This window comes from Salvia splendens, chromosome 5 (assembly GCF_004379255.2).
Source record: "Salvia splendens isolate huo1 chromosome 5, SspV2, whole genome shotgun sequence".
NCBI classification, from domain to species: domain Eukaryota; kingdom Viridiplantae; phylum Streptophyta; class Magnoliopsida; order Lamiales; family Lamiaceae; genus Salvia; species Salvia splendens.
Genome location: NC_056036.1, coordinates 22,204,185 through 22,222,540, shown reverse-complemented (window position 1 = coordinate 22,222,540; position 18,356 = coordinate 22,204,185). Strand labels below are relative to the sequence as shown.

At 43.1% G+C, this 18,356-nt stretch overlaps 1 protein-coding gene, 1 long non-coding RNA gene and 1 other non-coding gene across 3 annotated transcripts; 1 reads left to right on the top strand and 2 right to left on the bottom strand.

Moving 5' to 3' along the window:
- Nucleotides 1–170: 170 nt before the first annotated feature.
- Nucleotides 171–12,066, bottom strand: LOC121803453. Its single transcript, XR_006051010.1, has 2 exons — nt 11,730–12,066; nt 171–448 (listed from the first exon to the last, which is right to left on the bottom strand). It is a non-coding gene; the product is annotated as an uncharacterized LOC121803453 (long non-coding RNA).
- A 3,281-nt stretch (nt 12,067–15,347) lies between these two features.
- LOC121803971 lies at nt 15,348–17,565 on the top strand. Its single transcript, XM_042203536.1, has 5 exons — nt 15,348–15,660; nt 15,749–15,942; nt 15,992–16,584; nt 16,640–17,309; nt 17,368–17,565. Exons 1-5 carry the CDS (start codon nt 15,348–15,350, stop codon nt 17,563–17,565), a joined length of 1,968 nt encoding a protein of 655 aa, XP_042059470.1.
- Nucleotides 15,820–15,926, bottom strand: LOC121806105. The gene has a single exon (XR_006051638.1). It is a non-coding gene; the product is annotated as a small nucleolar RNA R71 (small nucleolar RNA).
- Nucleotides 17,566–18,356: the final 791 nt, after the last annotated feature.

Sequence of the window (18,356 nt, the reverse complement as noted above, 5' to 3'; positions counted from 1 at the left end):
GTTCGTTGTCGATGAAAAAAATGTGTTTTTTTAATTATTAATCGACAAAAAATCGTTCTGATGTTGTATCTATAGCAATTTTAAGCTATGAATATCTCATTTATTGGTTTGCAATTGACTTCTTTGTAATTTTTGTTGTGCATCGATTCATATGCTCTGCAACATATTGATTGAAAAAATGCAACCTTTTCCGTACAGAATAGTACTATATTATACACTGCATGTATATGTAATTCATGCAATATTTGGTTCAGGTATGCAATATATACTATTAGGAATGCAATATAGTATACTACATGCTATTTTTGTTTGTAGACACTATTCATTCTCGACATCAGCGTCAAGAAGTTGCATTCTATCTTTGCCGATACAATCTGTAATCCCATCGGCATACGGGTGACCCTCAAGCCCTCATCAGCAGAATTCTTTCCTTTCCGTCGCTTGTTAACTGAAGGTGTAAAAAAAACTCTTGAGTGAGTCCAGGATAGTAAGCAAGTAAGTTTCTGAAGTAAGCAAAGTATCTCAATAATTAAGCACACTCTCTAAATGAATAAGCAAAATATTCAACAAATTAAGCAATGTCCAGAATAGGCAATAAGCAACTTGTCATTTCACATAAGTGAATTCTCGATCTAACTAAACAAATATTCGCAAAACAAAAAGCAACTGCTCACCTAGAATAAGTATAGTTTAGCACAAAGTAAGCAATTTATTGTACAAAATAAGCAAACTTCCACAATAAAATTACAAAATTAAGCAAATTCTCAAACAAATGAAACAAACAATAGATTAAATTAAACATATTGTCCAACAAATTAAGCAACATTTCGAATAAATATGCAAACTTTTGAATACACAATTTCTAAAAAAATAAGCACATTTAACACTAAATTATGCAAAAAAAAACGGAACTGAGTCAACAGAAAATAAGATGCCGCTATCAGTTACTTAGATCGAGTCAACAGAAAATAAGTTGCCGCACATTTAACAATTGATGGGATACGAACTAAACAACTAAACAATAATTGCGAGCCCAATAGCAGTGACGGCCCATCAGCCCAAAACCCAAGGAAGAGTATCAGTTCGGCACAACCAAAGAGTTCGGTCACAGCCTATAGCTCGGTAAAAGCCGACCAATCGAGCTCAACTCTCAGATCGGCAAAAGCTGATCGGCAAAGTTCAGCAGTTCGGTCTCAGTATTCGACCGAACAAGGAGATAGTAACCCAAGGAAGAGTATCAGTTCGGCACAACCAAAGAGTTCGGTCACAGCCTATAGCTCGGTAAAAGCCGACCAATCGAGCTCAACTCTCAGATCGGCAAAAGCTGATCGGCAAAGTTCAGCAGTTCGGTCTCAGTATTCGACCGAACAAGGAGATAGTGGACCCATGCAGGATCTCCACGACCTCCATTACACCCACGATCTATTTAGTGGTATTAAGCAGTTATCAACCCCTCTACCAGGGCTGCAAACCACGATCTTAGTTCGAATGTATAAATAGAACTTAGATCAGATAGACCAGGGTTAAGTTCTCTAGATCCTGAATCTCATATAGCAAATCAGTATTGTAATCTGTAAGCTAGATCAAGCAATACAAATTGGCCCTCTATTCTTCCCGTGGACGTAGATTTACCTCAGTAAATCGAACCACGTAATTTTCAGTGTTGTGATCTTCATTTATTACTTGCATTTATTCCCATCAAAAATTCGCTAAATCATCACTGGCGCCGTCTGTGGGAACACAGAAAACCAAAACTGTGATAAAAGCGAGTTTTTGATCCTCTTCCACCAAAAAATGCGTACCAGATCACATAATACCCATACTTCCGTCCGTGATGAACGTGAGGAAGCTAGTCCAGCCCGTAGGTCTGGAAAACAGCCTCGGGAGAAATCTGCCTCCAGTTCTCACGGTGAAAGAACAAACCACTCAAAAAGTCATCGCACCGAGCCTCCCCAGCAGCTCGATTTGAATGAGGCTGTCAAGTTGTTCTTGGCTGAGAAGCAGGATGAGTTCTTAACATTCCTGCAAAAGAGCCAGAAGCCGGAGAAGAAAACGGCGGATTCTCCCTCCCCCTCCAGACATGAAAGTCACTACCGCAGTAGTGTCGTATCTTCCAGGAAAAAGAATCCTCACCACCGATATGTTCCTTCTCCTCTTTGTTACCGAAATCACAGGAGAACTCCATCTCCACCATACCGTAGAGATGTCAGATTCGCTATGTATGGAGCGCTGAAGACTCCATTTTCGGATGATATCACCAGAACTCCGTTGCCACAGAATTACCGAACTCCGTCAGTGACTTATGACGGGTTAGTGGATCCTCATGATTTCCTGGGACGCTATCAGTATAATATGGCGAACCAAGGTCTCAATGAGGTTCATATGTGTAAGCTGTTTCCCGAGCTGCTCATCGGGAACGCAAGAAGGTGGTTTGATAGCCTCCCTCAAGGCAGCATTAGATCTTACAGAGATCTAATGGATGCTTTTCATAGGAGGTTCTTCCAGAAAGCTGAAACCCGAATCACTTCGGCTCAGCTGCTTTCTATACGTCAAGGTCGCGATGAAAAGATTAGCGACTTCATGACAAGATTCCACAAGGAATGCCTACAAGTAGATGATCTCAATGATCTACTTGTCATTTCGGCATTCCAAAATGGAATTCTGCCAGGAGCTCTCTACAGAAAGCTCGTTGAATGCAGTCCGCAAACAGCTCAAGAGATGTGGGACATTGCGGACCAGTTTTCTCGTGCTGATGAGGCAGACCGTCGAAAACGGTCTTTAGACAGCTCTTCCAGAGGAGACAAGAGGAAGCCCGATCATAGCGATCAGGGACATCCTCGCCGAACTCCTTTTGAAAGAATTCAAAGGGCACCGGTACAAGACAGATTGGGACCACGTCTCAATCCTGAGAAACCACCCGCTCAGTTCGTACCATTGAACAAGTCGAGAGCGGAAATTTTCGAACTGCATTCTGATATGTTCGAAAAACCAAAGCCGATGACGAAATCGGCCACGCGCCGAAGTCAGGATAAATATTGCTCCTTCCATCAAGACCACGGTCACGATACCGAGGAGTGCCGAAATTTGGCAGCAGATATTGATGTTCTTGTGAAAGCAGGGACGTTAAAAAAATACCAAAGCAAGCCGCCGAAAAAGAATAAGAAACAGAGAAGTGCGAACTGCGCTCCTCAGGATCCTAAAAGGCAACAGGATCCCGAAGACGATGACGAGCCGCAATATGATGGAGTGATCCAGACTATTGACGCTCTCCCAGCCGGGAAGACTAAATCGTCTCTAAAATCAGAGCGCAGAGGCTTCAATCGAGAGGAGCCAACACATAAAAGGCTGAAGAAGGAGGAAGTAATTACATTTTCAGATGCAGATCCCGTCCCGGCCATTTCTCCTCATCAAGACGCTATTGTCATTCAAGCTGGAGTGGCAAACAAACTGATCCACAGAGTGTTTGTGGATACAGGAGCGTCGGTTAGCATTCTTTTTAAAGAATGTTTTGATAAACTGGAAGTGGATCCAGCTCGACTCAGTCCGGCCCCACTTCCTCTGAAAAGTTTCGCCCAGGAGGACACCCGCCCTGAAGGTATTATCAGCATTCCGATTACGGTAGGAAGAGCGCCTACTAGCTCCAGTACGGTGATCGAGTTTTTTGTGGTAAAAGCTCGATCCCCGTATAACATTATACTGGGAAGAGACTGGCTCAACACAGTTCGGGCCATTTGCTCTACTTATCACCTCACAATCAAGATCCCCACTAAAGGAGGGATAGCAGTCATCCGAGGTGATCAAAAGAGAGCAAAAGAATGTTTGCAGATTGCGCTTAAAAGTGCCGAACAATCAGATCGGCACCATCAAGCATAGCAATCACAGCAGCCGGAGTCAGAGGCAGGCGAAATGAACGAAGTCACACCGGAGCCGAACTCGATGAAAGTTCAGTTATACGAAGATGATCCATCCAGAACGGTCAAGATCGGTTTCGCGGGAACACCTCTACTCCGGGAAAAGACCATCCAGCTCCTCAAAGAGTACAAAGATGTCTTTGCGTGGTCTCCGTTGGACATGACTGGAGTGTCTCCCGAGGTAATTACACATCGGTTAAATATTGATCCTTCAGTCCGGCCTATAAAACAGAAGCAAAGACTCTTTGCGGCAGAAAGAAATCAAGTCATCCATGACGAAGTCCGCCAATTACTGAAAGCGGATGTATTATTTGAAGTAAAATATCCTTCTTGGGTGGCCAATCCTGTGATGATCAAGAAAAAAGAAGGAGGATGGCGGATGTGCATAGATTTTACGGATCTAAATAAGCACTGTCCTAAAGATTGCTACCCCCCTTCCCAACATAGATAAAAAAGTAGAAGCTCTGATAGGCTTCGAAATTTTCTGTTTTCTTGATTTGTATAAAGGATACCACCAAGTTTTAATGGATGAGAATGATGCTTCAAAAACGGCTTTCATTACTGACTTCGGTATTTTTGCTTATAAAAAGATGCCATTTGGTTTAAAGAATGCCGGAGCCACATATCAAAGGATGGTAGATAAGCTATTTCGGCACCTGATCGGAAAAGAGGTTGAAGTATATGTTGACGACATAGTTGTTAAAAGCAGAAGCACTTCGGAGTACGAAAACAATCTCAAATCCACTCTCGACGTGCTCAAAAAAGCCAACCTCAAACTCAATCCCCAAAAATGTACCTTTTTGGTAGATTCGGGAAAATTTCTGGGTTGTTGGGTTTCAAAGGAAGGACTCAAGGCAAATCCCCTAAAGGTTCAAGTTGTTCAGAACATGGCAATGCCGAAGTCCATACATGATGTGCAAAGGCTAACTGGATGTCTAGCCGCACTGAATAGATTCCTTTCCCAAGCAGCCGAAAAGCAAATGCCGTTCTTCAATGTTTTGAAGAAGGCACCAAAGTTTGAGTGGGGAGCCGAACAGAAAAAGGCTTTTGACGAACTCAAAAGTTATTTAACCGAACTTCCTACTCTCTCTGCTCCAACAGATGCCGAAGTGATATTCTTATATTTAGCAGCATCAGATCAAACCATTAGCGCGGTGCTTGTACGAGAAGAAGGCCTAAAACAGCGTCCTATCTACTTTACAAGCCGAGCATTAAGAGGTCCCGAAACAAGGTATCAACCTCTGGAAAAAATTGCTCTGGCATTAGTAAATGCAGCAAGGAGACTGCGGCCATATTTCTATGCTCACAAAGTATGCGTCTTAACCGATCTTCCACTTCGGCAAGTTTTGACTAAGCCAGAAGCATCAGGCAGAATTGCCAAGTGGGCCATAGAGTTGGGAGAACATTCAATAGAATATCTACCTCGGAAAGCCATCAAGGGACAAGCCTTGGCAGATTTTCTTGTAGAGGCAAAGTTCGATCAGGCAATCCCTATTATTGCCGAACAGAAAAATCCTACCAATGATGAACTAACACAGCCCCAGAAACCCGAAGTAGAGCCGCCGGACTGTTGGATTGGATTCGTAGATGGAGCTTCGAATAAGACAGGAAGTGGAGCTGGTATTCTACTTATCGCTCCCGACGGACACGAAGTAACTTATTCACTTCGGTTCTTATTCCCAACCACTAATAACGAAGCCGAATACGAAGCCCTTCTTGCCGGACTTCAGTTAGCGCAACGTCTACTTGTCAAATCTCTCAAAATCCATTGTGATTCACAAGTCATAGTGAATCACATGCTGGGTACAAGTGAAGCCCGTGGTGAAAGGATGAAAAAATACTTGGACAAAGCGCAAAGTATTAGCCGAAATTTCTCTTATTTTCGGATAATCCGCATTCCCAGAGCGGGAAATAGCCGAGCAGATACTTTAAGTAAGTTGGCCTCATATCCGAGCTCAAAGGTGGAGGAATTACCGCACAGAAGCATTGATGAAGCTGAAGTACACTCAGTAACCAGTTCACCAAACTGGATGACGCCAATATTAAAGTATCTAGATCAAGGACAACTGCCCGAGGATAAGAGAGAAGCAAGGAAAATCACATGCCGAGCACGTCGGTATGAACTTCATGAAGGAGTCCTATATAGAAAGTCCTACCTTCAACCGTTATTGCGATGTGTAGGACCAGAAGAGACGGATTACATCCTTAGAGAAGTTCATGAAGGATCTTGCGGTAGCCACATCGGAGCTAGAGCATTAGCTAAAAAAGTTCTGAGATGGGGATATTATTGGCCAACTTTGGTACAAGAAGCAGTACAACTAGTTAAGAAATGTACGAAATGCCAAATCCATGCAAATATCCCAAGGACGCCGCAGACTGATCTATGTGCTATGCAAAGCCCTTGGCCTTTTATGCAATGGGGCATAGACATAGTAGGACCACTACCACAAGCTCCCCGGCAAATGAAATTCTTGATCGTTGCCGTGGATTACTTCACAAAGTCGGTGGAGGCTGAACCATTAGCTACGATAACAAGCTCAAAGGCATTAGATTTTGTCTGGAAGAACATAGTTTGCCGATTTGGCATACCCCATATCCTCATTTCAGATAATGGGACTCAGTTTACTGACAAAACATTCAAGAATTGGTGCCAAGAGTTGAATATTCAACAGCGGTTCACTTCAGTCTCTCACCCACAAGCAAACGGACAAACGGAAGTAACAAACCGTACTTTGGTGAAAGGATTAAAAACTCGGTTAGAACAAGCCAAAGGACAATGGGTAGAAAATCTTCCTCAAGTCCTATGGTCTTACCGAACTACACCAAAAACCTCCAACGGTGAAACTCCGTACAGTCTAGTGTACGGCACTGAAGCCGTAATTCCGGTTGAGATCGGCATACCCAGCCCCCGAACTCTTAATTTCTCAACAGAACTGAATGACGACGGACTGAGAGCCGAACTAGATCTTGCCGAAGAAAGAAGAGAATTGGCCTTCATAAAAGAAGCCAAGTACAAGGAGCAAGTAACCCGGTATTATAATCAAAGGGTGAAAAAGCTGCAGTTTCAAGTGGGAGATCTCGTATTGAGAAACAATGAAGTAAGCCGAGCAGAAAAGCTGGGCAAACTTGAACCCACATGGGAAGGTCCGTATCGGGTGTCAGAAGTCCTGGGAAAAGGGTCTTATAAATTAACCCACATGTCAGGAGAACAAGTACCCCGAACATGGCATATTTCCAACCTCAAGAAGTTCTATTTGTAAGAGACAAGGTCCGGTCAGTCTTGTGTCTAGTTCGGTCCTAGGGTTATGTGCTTTCATATTTTTATTGTTCTTTATACTTGTCGTTTTTTAAAAGTTTAAAATCTTTTTCGTCCTTTTTATTTGTCTCTCTATGTGCGTTTTGTCTCTTACAAATGTTACTGAGGTATATTGTTCCTTAAAGGCTGATCCCCTTTTTTTAGATCATGTATTTAAGACAATTGTGAGTCCAAGCTTCTAAGGAAGATACAAGATTCCACAATTCAGCTTAAGAAACAAGCAATTCGTCTGAAACGAACTGCAATAAGCCGAAAACCACTCCGGTTAACGAGGGAAAGTCCAATCCAAGCGATAAAACTCGCCAAATAAGGACACTAACTAAGTCCGGTCAAAGAAGAGTTTACTTCATAAGACCGAGGACGAGTACAATAAATGAAATAAAAAATCGCTGAACTGTAAATACGCAGTGATAGAAGCGAAATGAAAAAATTTCATTTACTAAGTCTTGTGGGGCATACAATTCCGCTGCCCTACGAGAATGCGTTACACCATTACAAAGGACTATTCTACTGTCTACGATTGCTAAAGTTGAGCCACCTATCCGAAAAATCCTCATGATGCTGAGTTCGGGCGTTCCGAGCAGTTGAAGAATAAGTAGGTGGACGAGATGCTCTGATCGACCTACCGCCTCTTCCCTGAGTCCGGGAAGTTCTAGCACCTCGGCGGCGAAGAGTCTCTTCACGAAGCATCCGCTGATCTTGCTCACTCATATTCACAACTCCTCTACGAACTTCAGGGCGTTCTTGTCTTGACGTTTCCGGTTGCTCCTGAGTCCGTTGCTGATTTGGAGTAGAATTTTGAGTAAGTGGATTAGAGGTTTGAGTTGGAGTGTGAGCATCTGTTAGCGGGAAACGGCTAAGGAATCTCTCGATTGAGGGACGCCGGGAAAGAATGATGTCGTACAGAGAAGCCAAGCGCCGCAATGATATCACAACTTGTTGGCAAGCCGAGCTCTCCAGCACATTGTTCCTCCGGAGTACATGAAGCTCCTCCCACAGTTCATCAACTTGATTCTGAACTTCAGATATAGTCATTCCCCCGCGCCCGCAGATGAAATCTTCATATGCAGTCCTCTCAGCGATGACAGTATTCAGCTCGGCCTCCAGATCTTTCTTCATGCACTCTAAGTCCTTATTGTTGGACTCCAGCTCCACTAAACGAGCCAAGAGTTCATCATACTTCATCTGGTCATCTATAGCTTTTTTCTCAGCTTCATTTAAAGCCAAAGAGTATAGCCGCTTCCAGTGAAGTACCTCCAGCTCCTTAGAGTTAAGAATACGAAGCAGCTATGTCAGTTCGGCATTTCAGTTTACCGAGCAGGCAGTAAACCACAATAGGAGTAAAAGAGATTAAGAAAAGCTATAAGGAAGACACGAGTGTAGAAAGAAGAATTTTTTTCATTCACAAGAAAAAATTTACACAAGGAGGGCTTCAAAGCCATTTTACAAATAGAAAGAAAGAAACTAAACTAAGAGAAGGGAGACGAAATCATACTCCGCCAGTTTCGTCTCCGGCTTCCCTGTGGGTTTCAGCTTCTTTCTCCTTGTCGACCTCGGTCTCAGCCTCGGCCTCCCTCCTCCCTCCCTCCTGCTCGGCGCCCCCATCGCCGATCTGCTGCACCTCTTGCTCGGCGTGCCCGTCGCCGGTCTGCTGATCCTTCTGCTCGGTCTCCTTGCCGGCCTCATTTTCCTGCTCACCCTCTTCTTTGAAAATTGAAGCGGGTGAAACAGGCCCCAAGGAGGCAAAGATGGCCTCCATGTTCTCGTCACGGTCAGCACGGCAATTACGGACTCGTTCAGCAGAAAGCAGGACCGATGAAGACGCAAGCTCCTCAAGGAGCGGCAGACTCTGGAGACGCGCTGCAATCTCTCGGCCATACAGCGGCAAGAAGACTTCGGGTTCCTGCTCAACATTATCGGTCATCAATTTCAGCAGATCACCGATAAGGGCCGAAAATTGATTGCTCAAAAAGAGTTTCTCCGTGTAAACACGGAGAGCCTCCCCCTGAGCAACCACGGCAGCCGCCTCCCTCTGTTTCGACCGCTCTCTCTGGATGATGAGCTGGTCTTTGGCACGCTGGGCTTCATCCTGAGCCGAGATCATAACTGCCCTTGCCCTCTCAAAGTCTGCCCGAGCCTGTTCGGCCTGGTGACGAGCAGCATTCAAATTCCTCTGCATCTCATCATAATCGCTGGACGCTTTAGAGAGTTCAACTGTGACGAGTTTGCAGAGCATATTGTTCCTCTGAAAATGGAAAAAGGAAAAAGTCAACAGAGGGGCCACAAAAAAAATATAGGAAAGAAGCAAAGCCAGAAAATCAAGAAGAAAATTCACCTCTACAAAGTCCTTTGGCCATAAAAAGGGCTCAGAGATATGTTCCGAAGTGGCCGTAACCACTCCGGATCCATAACCCCCCTGGACAATGTCTCTCTCTGGCGCTTTTGGGGGTTTCTGAGTCTTCGCCTTCCCCCTTGCCGAGGTCGATCCCGGCTTTTTTGGATCCGAAGACTGACTCGAAGAGGTCTTCTGCCTCTTCGGATTCTTCTCGGCATCAGACGCCGAGCTGGCGGTTTTCTGTTTCTCCAGCTCATTTGATTCGGAGGATTTGCGACCAAGCTTGCTTAGCATGTTCACTGCCAAAAAGCAAGAAAACAAAGTTAGTTTTCGCCGCTAAAGCAGTAAAGCATAAAAAAGAAATCCTCACCCTCAGTCTCTTCGTCCGAAGACGAGGAGTCGAACACGAAGTCACCCTTGACGAGCTCAGATTCCAAATACTGTTTCCTAATCATGGGAATCTTATTGAGCCCGCCCTCGAGCTCGTCCAACGGTTCTACCCGAGGATGAGGAATTACGGACTTCGGCCCTCTCCAGGAAAAGTCCGGAGCCGCTGTCCTATTGTAAAAAAAGAAGCGATTTTTCCACATCGGCCATTTGGTTTTACAGAAGGCTCTAAAGGGCTGTAAAGGGATCAAGTAAAACCAGGATCCCTTTCTCTTAAACTGAAAGAAATTAAGGATTGCCCTCAGAGACAGATCCTTTTCTAGTCTACGCAGCTCGGCAGCAAAGGCCGATAAGTGCCTCCAAGAATTTGGAGTCACCTGACCTAAAGGAAGTTGGAAAAAATCAAGAAGCTCTACAAAGGCGGGGGGAAGAGGGAAACGAAGCCCGCATTCTAAGCAGGCTTCGTAAACGGTGGCATAACCCTCCGGCGGCGAGTTAGCCCTATGAGTGTCGTCGGGAATCACCACTAACCCCCCAGGAAGAAAATATTTTATGTGTAAGGATATCACAGTATCCTTACTCAAAATGCTGTGAAAATATTCTACCGTCTTCTCCCCGGACTTTTTCCGGCCAGAAGATCCCTTACCCCCCTTCCTACCACTACCTGATTCAGAAACAGTTTCAGAAGAAGAAGACATGATTCTTACTCTTTGATGGTCGAAAGTCTCTGAAGAAATTATTGAAGAAGCGGAAGAAAATTTTACGAAAAAGAGAGAGAATGCAGAAGAAATAATCGCAAAAGTGTTCCAATGATGAAGAAAGGAAATATTTTTCAAATTCGTCGCACCGTTTCAAATCCCACTTTTTCTGGATTCTCTGGCCGGATTTGCTGTCACATTTAATGCAGACACGTGCAGAGCACGTCCCCTGACGTCAGCCTCCCCCTTACACTTATCCAAAATGCCGAAGTGATTCACTTCGCTTTTCGGGGGGGGGGTGGTGATGGGATACGAACTAAACAACTAAACAATAATTGCGAGCCCAATAGCAGTGACGGCCCATCAGCCCAAAACCCAAGGAAGAGTATCAGTTCGGCACAACCAAAGAGTTCGGTCACAGCCTATAGCTCGGTAAAAGCCGACCAATCGAGCTCAACTCTCAGATCGGCAAAAGCTGATCGGCAAAGTTCAGCAGTTCGGTCTCAGTATTCGACCGAACAAGGAGATAGTGGACCCATGCAGGATCTCCACGACCTCCATTACACCCATGATCTATTTAGTGGTATTAAGCAGTTATCAACCCCTCTACCAGGGCTGCAAACCACGATCTTAGTTCGAATGTATAAATAGAACTTAGATCAGATAGACCAGGGTTAAGTTCTCTAGATCCTGAATCTCATATAGCAAATCAGTATTGTAATCTGTAAGCTAGATCAAGCAATACAAATTGGCCCTCTATTCTTCCCGTGGACGTAGATTTACCTCAGTAAATCGAACCACGTAATTTTCAGTGTTGTGATCTTCATTTATTACTTGCATTTATTCCCATCAAAAATTCGCTAAATCATCAACAATAAACTAAGCAAAACTGCAGTCAGAATAAGCAAAAAGAATACATCGTTAATACTGCACACCAAATCGAATAATCTTCTTGAATTCTCACAAAAATTAAGCAACAAATCACAATATTAAGTGGTCAATTAAACAAATTAAGCAATCAACTGAACGTTACAAAAAAATAATCTTTTTTCACAAGGAGCGAAGCAATAAACGAAAATTACCATTTTCATTGTTTCAACGTCGTCAGGCGTTGGGTTGTTCGAAATTGCTCGCCTATAAGCCATTAAATGAATTGGTAGTTGGAAGAGATTCACGCTCTATTCACAAAAATGCGAATTTTTGGGTTGCCGGAAATGTGGAAAGCGATGGGATTGGGCTTGGGGTTTCGAATTGAGAAGGTGTTTTTGGAGGATTTTCGTAGGAAGTTTGATTGAATTGGAAAGAGAGTGGAAATGTGTGAAATGTGTTTAGTGTGAGAAGACAAATCATATATTGATTGACTGCTGAAATCTCGCACCTTCTATTTCGGAGAATGAGTACAATATACAGACTGATTGATTTACCCTTCTATGCTCCTAAAATGCTCTAAAATGCAACCTTAGTTGATGAAATCATAACCCCACATCTCTATATCTATCGATTCCAATAAGTAGGATGTTATAACAAGATAGGTCTATATGGAGTGTAGTGCTCCCCTACCTCAACATATTCATATATATAAATATTACTACATATCATGATGTTAAATTAAAATATCTCAACATAGAGTTGTGATCAATGTAGAACTAATTTTAAAGACCGGACTAAAGACTAAATTAGGACCCTTAGATCTAGTTTTTTTAGATACACTAATATGTAAATTATTTTGGTCTTTAATACAAGCCCATTTTACTTCATTCGAACTACAATATGTGTTTACTTACTTTCAGTAGGTTTTGTAATGATTCAACACATGCTTGATTCGAATTCATTAAACTGAGTTTTTACTTTATTCACATTAAAAAAATACAATTTATTCCAGTAGATTTATCACTTCAATTAAAAATGGAAAAAGGTTTTGACTTCATTCTACTAGGACTTCAAATGCTTCTACACATACTTCATTTAAATAGTTTATTACATCATTCCATGTGCATATTATACCATTCAATTAGGCCATCGCTTCATTTTGTTGTTGTAGAACAGTAAAATATAGATATAAGTGGAAAAGTAAATAGACATAGTAGAGAAAGTAGTAGTGTATTTGGTGTATTTTATTACTCAACACATGCCACATATATATAGTACAAGTGACTAAGCTAGGCTATGTCACATCACCGATGTGGGACAGAATACTAATATTCTTAACACTCCCCATCAAGCTGGAACATCTATATTGTCCAGCTTGGTACAAAGTTCTCAAAAATGTTTTTCCTCAAACATCGGCAACAATAGTAGTAGCCGAAACTATAGGGTAGTAGTAGTTGCAGATGTTGCATAAGTAGAGCTGCAAGGCAGAGTAGTAGCTACAGGGCAGTAGTAGCAACTGTAGCATAGTAGCAGATGCATGACAGTTAGTGTCATCTGTAGCAGAGTAGCAGCTGGACACTCTGGACAGTAGTTGCAGTAGTTGCAACTGTAGCAGATGCAGGGTAGTAGTATCAGCTGTAGCAGAGTAGCGGCTGCAGGGCAGTTGTTGCAACTGTAGCCGAAGTAGCAGCGTCAGAAACCCAGTTTGGGCAGAGAAGAGCAGTTGTGCAATATAGTAGTGGTAGAAACCCAAATTTGGGCATAATAGCGCATTGGAGCAGAACAAAACATAATTTTAGGTAGAATAGAGTAGCGACAGAAGAGTAGAGTGGGGATAGTAGGGCGGGCAGCGACATAAACCCTAATTTAGTTCTTTTTTTTGGAAACCCTAATTTTCTAGAGACGGATTCGAATCCGCTCTGATACCATGTAGAACAGTAAAATATAGATATAAGCGGAAAAGTAAATAGACATAGTAGAGAAGTAGAAGTGTATTTGGTGTATTTTATTACTCAACACATGCCACATATATATATAGTACAAGAGACTAAGCTAGGCTATGTCACATCACTGATGGGGGACAGAATACTAATATTCTTAACAGTTGTCATAGCTGGAATTTGGGACTGTCACAACGTCAATGATACGCTCGGTTTTTCACGGTTTTAAGGTCATTATTTGGTCCGTTTTGAATTTCAAAGTTGCATTACATGTCCATTATTTGCATATTTTTTTCTATTTGGGTATTTTGACATGTTTTGTGAGAAATGTGCATATTTGAGCCTAAAAAGGGAGTCAAAACGCGAAGTTGGAAATTTAGAGCTGTTTTGCATGTCCAGCGGCCGTTGCAACACCGTCGGTGACCGCCGACGCCCAACGACCGCTAAGTTAGTAGCGGCTCGCTCCGGGAAAGTTGTGCATGAAGAACAAGACACGCCCAGCGACCGCTGGGAAGTGCGTGGCGACCGCTACAAAGAGTCCAGAAAGTTACGGGATGATAGCCAGCGACCGCTGAAACAAGTGCAGCGACTGCTGCCCAAGAGTCAGAAGTCTCAGACCAACCCACAGCGATGGCTGGCCAAGGTGCAGCGGCCCGCTGGGAAAAAGCGGCGAGCATATTTGCCCTACTTTCTCTCCAAGACTTACCATGTTTTGCAACCATTTTCCTTAATTGAAGAGGGGCGATTTTCTCACTATAAATACCTCCCAATGCTTCATAAAAAATGATCTTCTCTTTGCCAAATATTTCCATAGATTAAAAGCTAGAGTACTTCATTGTGCAAGGTTGAAGAAGTATTCAAGTTTACATCAAGGCTACAAGGATTCAACCTTTGGGTTTTATTTGCTTTAGTTTTTATGTTTTCATTGTCTTCCCTACAATCTATGTGTTTAGATTATTCTATCATGTGTAACTAAATTCATAGGATTCTAGGGATGTGTTAGTAACGACTTTGGTTATACAATTCATTTTTCTATTTAATATCCGTTTTGTTCTTACTTTGTTTCCTCCTTAAGTTAATGGATAATGCTTCACGTATGAGTGACACATTCTGTGATGATTTAATATAACTTGCTACATAATCGTGAGAGAAGGTTGGCGAGTTAGATCCACTTAATAGACACTACAATTAGCTTCATTTAAAACGACACTGTTAATTGAGAGTGAGGACTTTTCAAGGGTCTTAGGAGATTTTAGGAGTTACTTATTTAGGATGGACAACCCTAATGTTTGTAACCAATGTTTGCATCACATGAGCATAAACTAGGTGACTCGTTCTATCAAAGTAAGAACTGTGCTAGGGTATTGTAGTTGGAATTTGTATAACAATAACTGTGAATGCACATCCATGGAATTCCCTTATCTCTATACTTTTATCTCTGTGATTTATTTGCAATTAGTTGTTTATTGCTTTCAAACTGTTCTTTGCTTTCAAAATTTCCCAAATCTTTTAGTTTTCTAAATAGTAATTGAGTTATAGTAGAGGATATGCAGTCTGTGTCTGTTTTTCCCGTGATCGATATCCGGTACTAACCTTTAGCTATACTATTACTACTCTGTGTACTTGCAGGTATTTATAGTGCTAATAAAAAGTGCATCAAGTTTTTGGCGCCGTTGCCGGGGAATACATTCACTTTGTGATTGATATCTTCAAACGAAAAATTTTACTACTTTGGATTTTAATTGCTTTCTGTTTTTAATTTTCATTTAATTTTTTTTATTTTGTTCTTTTAGGTTGTGTATGCGAACACGTTCTGGGAAGAACATCCTAGAGTCGCTCGATCTCGAACTTGAAAGGACCTGAAGGAAAATAAGAAGTGAGCAAGGATCAATGGCAGACAGAATAAAGCTAGAGAGACTTCAAGCCATGGTCAAGCTGTTGATGGATGAGAGAGAAGCGGAAAAGGCTGTCCGTGTGGCGCAGGAAAAGAAGGATAAGGAGATAGTGCCTGTGATGCACATGTTCAATTACGGGAATATGATTACTTTTCCCAAATGCCCTCGCGTTGATGCTAACAATTTTGAGCTACGAATGCCCCTTATACAAAGGGTTGAGCAGTTCCCTTTTGCAGGCAGGGCCACAGAAGATGTCAACCACCACCTCTCGAAGTTCGTGGAGATCGCCAACACTCTTAAATTTAATGGTGTCGATGACGACGCATTAGGGTAAGACTCTCTTTCCCTTTTCTTTGATTGATTCTGCTAAAGAGTGGTTTGAGTGTACACCCACAGAACGAGTCTCCATATGGAAGGATATAGTGGCTGCCTTCCTCGACAAGTACTACCCGCCAGGCACGATCTTAAAGCTCAAAAGTGAGATCTTCCAGTTCATGCAAGGCGACGACGAGCCCCTCTACGAGGCGTTTGCTCGTTTCAAAGGCCTCCTCCGCAAGTGCCCCAACCACGGTTTCACCGTGGATCTTCAGGTAGGAATCCTATACAATGGATTTAATGAAAAAAATTGATGCTATGTAGGATTCAAGCGCGAATGGAGGATTCTTGCGGAAGAGTGGATCTGATGTTATGGCGGTCATAGAAGAATTCGCCACCAACAGCAAGGGGTGGTCGAAGGAAAGGCACAACTCGAGGAGAGTAGTAGCCATAGAGGAGGCCGAAGAGAGCTCCTTTGCAAAGGAATTGACCGAGCTTAGAGTTCGGGTTAACCAAATGGATACATCGAGAAAAGAGGATCTGGTTCCACCGACCTCCGTCATTGCGGTCACTAAACCCGACGATCCTCCCGCTCCTATGGAAGATGTCAACTACGTGCAACAAGGAGGCGGTCCCAATAGGCCTTATAACAACAATTATCGCCCTAATCAGGGGGGCGTTAATTTCAATAATTATAATGGGAACCGTCCTCATCCTAACCTTTCGTACTCTAACAATAATTTCTTGCAACCCCCCACAGGATTTAATGTGAGCAAAGGTGGAGTAGTTGAACCCATCAGAAAAGAGGAGAAGTATGACCAAGGGATCATGAAGATTTTGGTGGTGCTAGTGCAAGATAGGAAAGCTAACGACACCAAGATTGGAGTCGTTGAAGAAAGATTGAACAACCAGAGGCCGTAATAAGCAAAATTGCCACTGCCGTCTCAAACATAAAGACATAAATGGACCAAGTCCAACAAAAATTGAGGAAGACAAGGAAAATGCAGCAGCACGAGTGGCTGACATAAACAAGAAGTGGGTCGCCAAGCAGAAAAAGGATGAAGGCAGCACATCCAGAGTGAAATCTGGGGACTACCTGACGGCTAGCGGACCGCCGCACACCCCGCACTGGCCCTCCACTGAAGCACAGTCTGGACTCTACCCGACGCCTAGCGGACCGCCGCACACCCCACAGCGGCCCGCCATAGAAGAGGCAGAGGCACCCGCCAAGAAGGAACTCGTGCGGCACAACAGGATTGTACTCCCCTTCCAGCCGAAGAAGAAGTTCAAGCTTGAAGAACAATTCAAGCATTTTCTAAACATGTTTTGTAAGGTCCATAATAATATTCCTCTCGTTGAATCGTTGCAGGAAATACCTAGGTACGCGAAGCTACTAAGGGAGGTCGTGATGAGAAAGAAAAAGCCTACAAAAGCCGACCTTAAGTTGCCTCACCATTGCAGCGAGATCATTCAAATGGAGAGGGCTGTGAAGCAAAGAGATCCCAACCAGTCCATCATTAGGTGCTCAATTGGAGAAGGGAAAGTAGACAAGGCCCTTTGCGATCTAGGGGCTAGCATCAACCTCTTGCCGCTGAAATATTATGAAAAGCTCAACATCTGGCCTCTCGGATGTAATCATAAGGTTGGCCGATAACTCGTCAATCAAAACAGTGGGCATGATTGAGGATGTCTTGGTAAAGGTAGACGATTTCATCTTCCCTGCCGACTTCATTATTCTTGATATGAAAGTAGACAAAAATGTACCTCTAATCTTAGGCAGAGATTTTCTAGCCACATTCAAAGCTCTTATTAATGTAGGTAGAGGCGAGATCACAATTAGAGACAACTACAGCCGCTCCACCTTCAAAATTGAGAGCGAGATGCTTAAGTATGAATAGGCGCAACAAGCCAAGATGGAGCGTGAATGCAGGGCGGTCATGATGACCGACACGTCTAAGCCTTTTAGGCCATTAGAAGGGGAGGATCTTTCTAACCCTTCTATTTTTATTGTCAATAGGCTTCCTCAAGTTCCTAAAAAGAACAAGCCTAAGCATGCTAAACCTCCTTTGCAGGAGAGGTCTAAGAAGAAGAAGAAGGACAAGATGAAGATCAAGACCTCGAACGGAAAATACAAATGGTGGAGAAAAAATTGCTACAAAATGGTCCCATTCGCGGTTTTCAGCACTAGAGTCATTGATCCACCCACGTAGCTGGGTCACTCCAAGTCGAGCCAACGACTTTAAAACAAAGGCGCTTATTGGGAGGCAACCCATTTTTTTACTTTAATTTCCTTCAGTTGTGTTTTTCTGTTTTCCCTTTAATTTTTGTGCATTTTCTGTGCACATAAAAAAAAAAATTTTAACTCGTAGCGGCCGCTGCACAATCCATGGCGGTCGCTACCAATTTTACATGTGTGCAGGAGCAGGTCGGGCTGGAGCGGTCGCTGTGTTGGCCGCAGCTGCCCGTTGGAGATGCACCGTTTTCGCAACACACGCAGCGGTCGCCACGGAAGAGGCAGAATCGCGGTTTCGCCTATTTAAGGTGAGTTTTCTCTCCTTCTTTCCACCATCTTCTCCAATTCTCCCATGCACACGACCCCAACTACAAAACATCACTAAATTCACATACCCACACTCTCATTCTCTCCTTCTATTCCGAATTTCAAGATTTCATCGTCCAATTCTCTCCA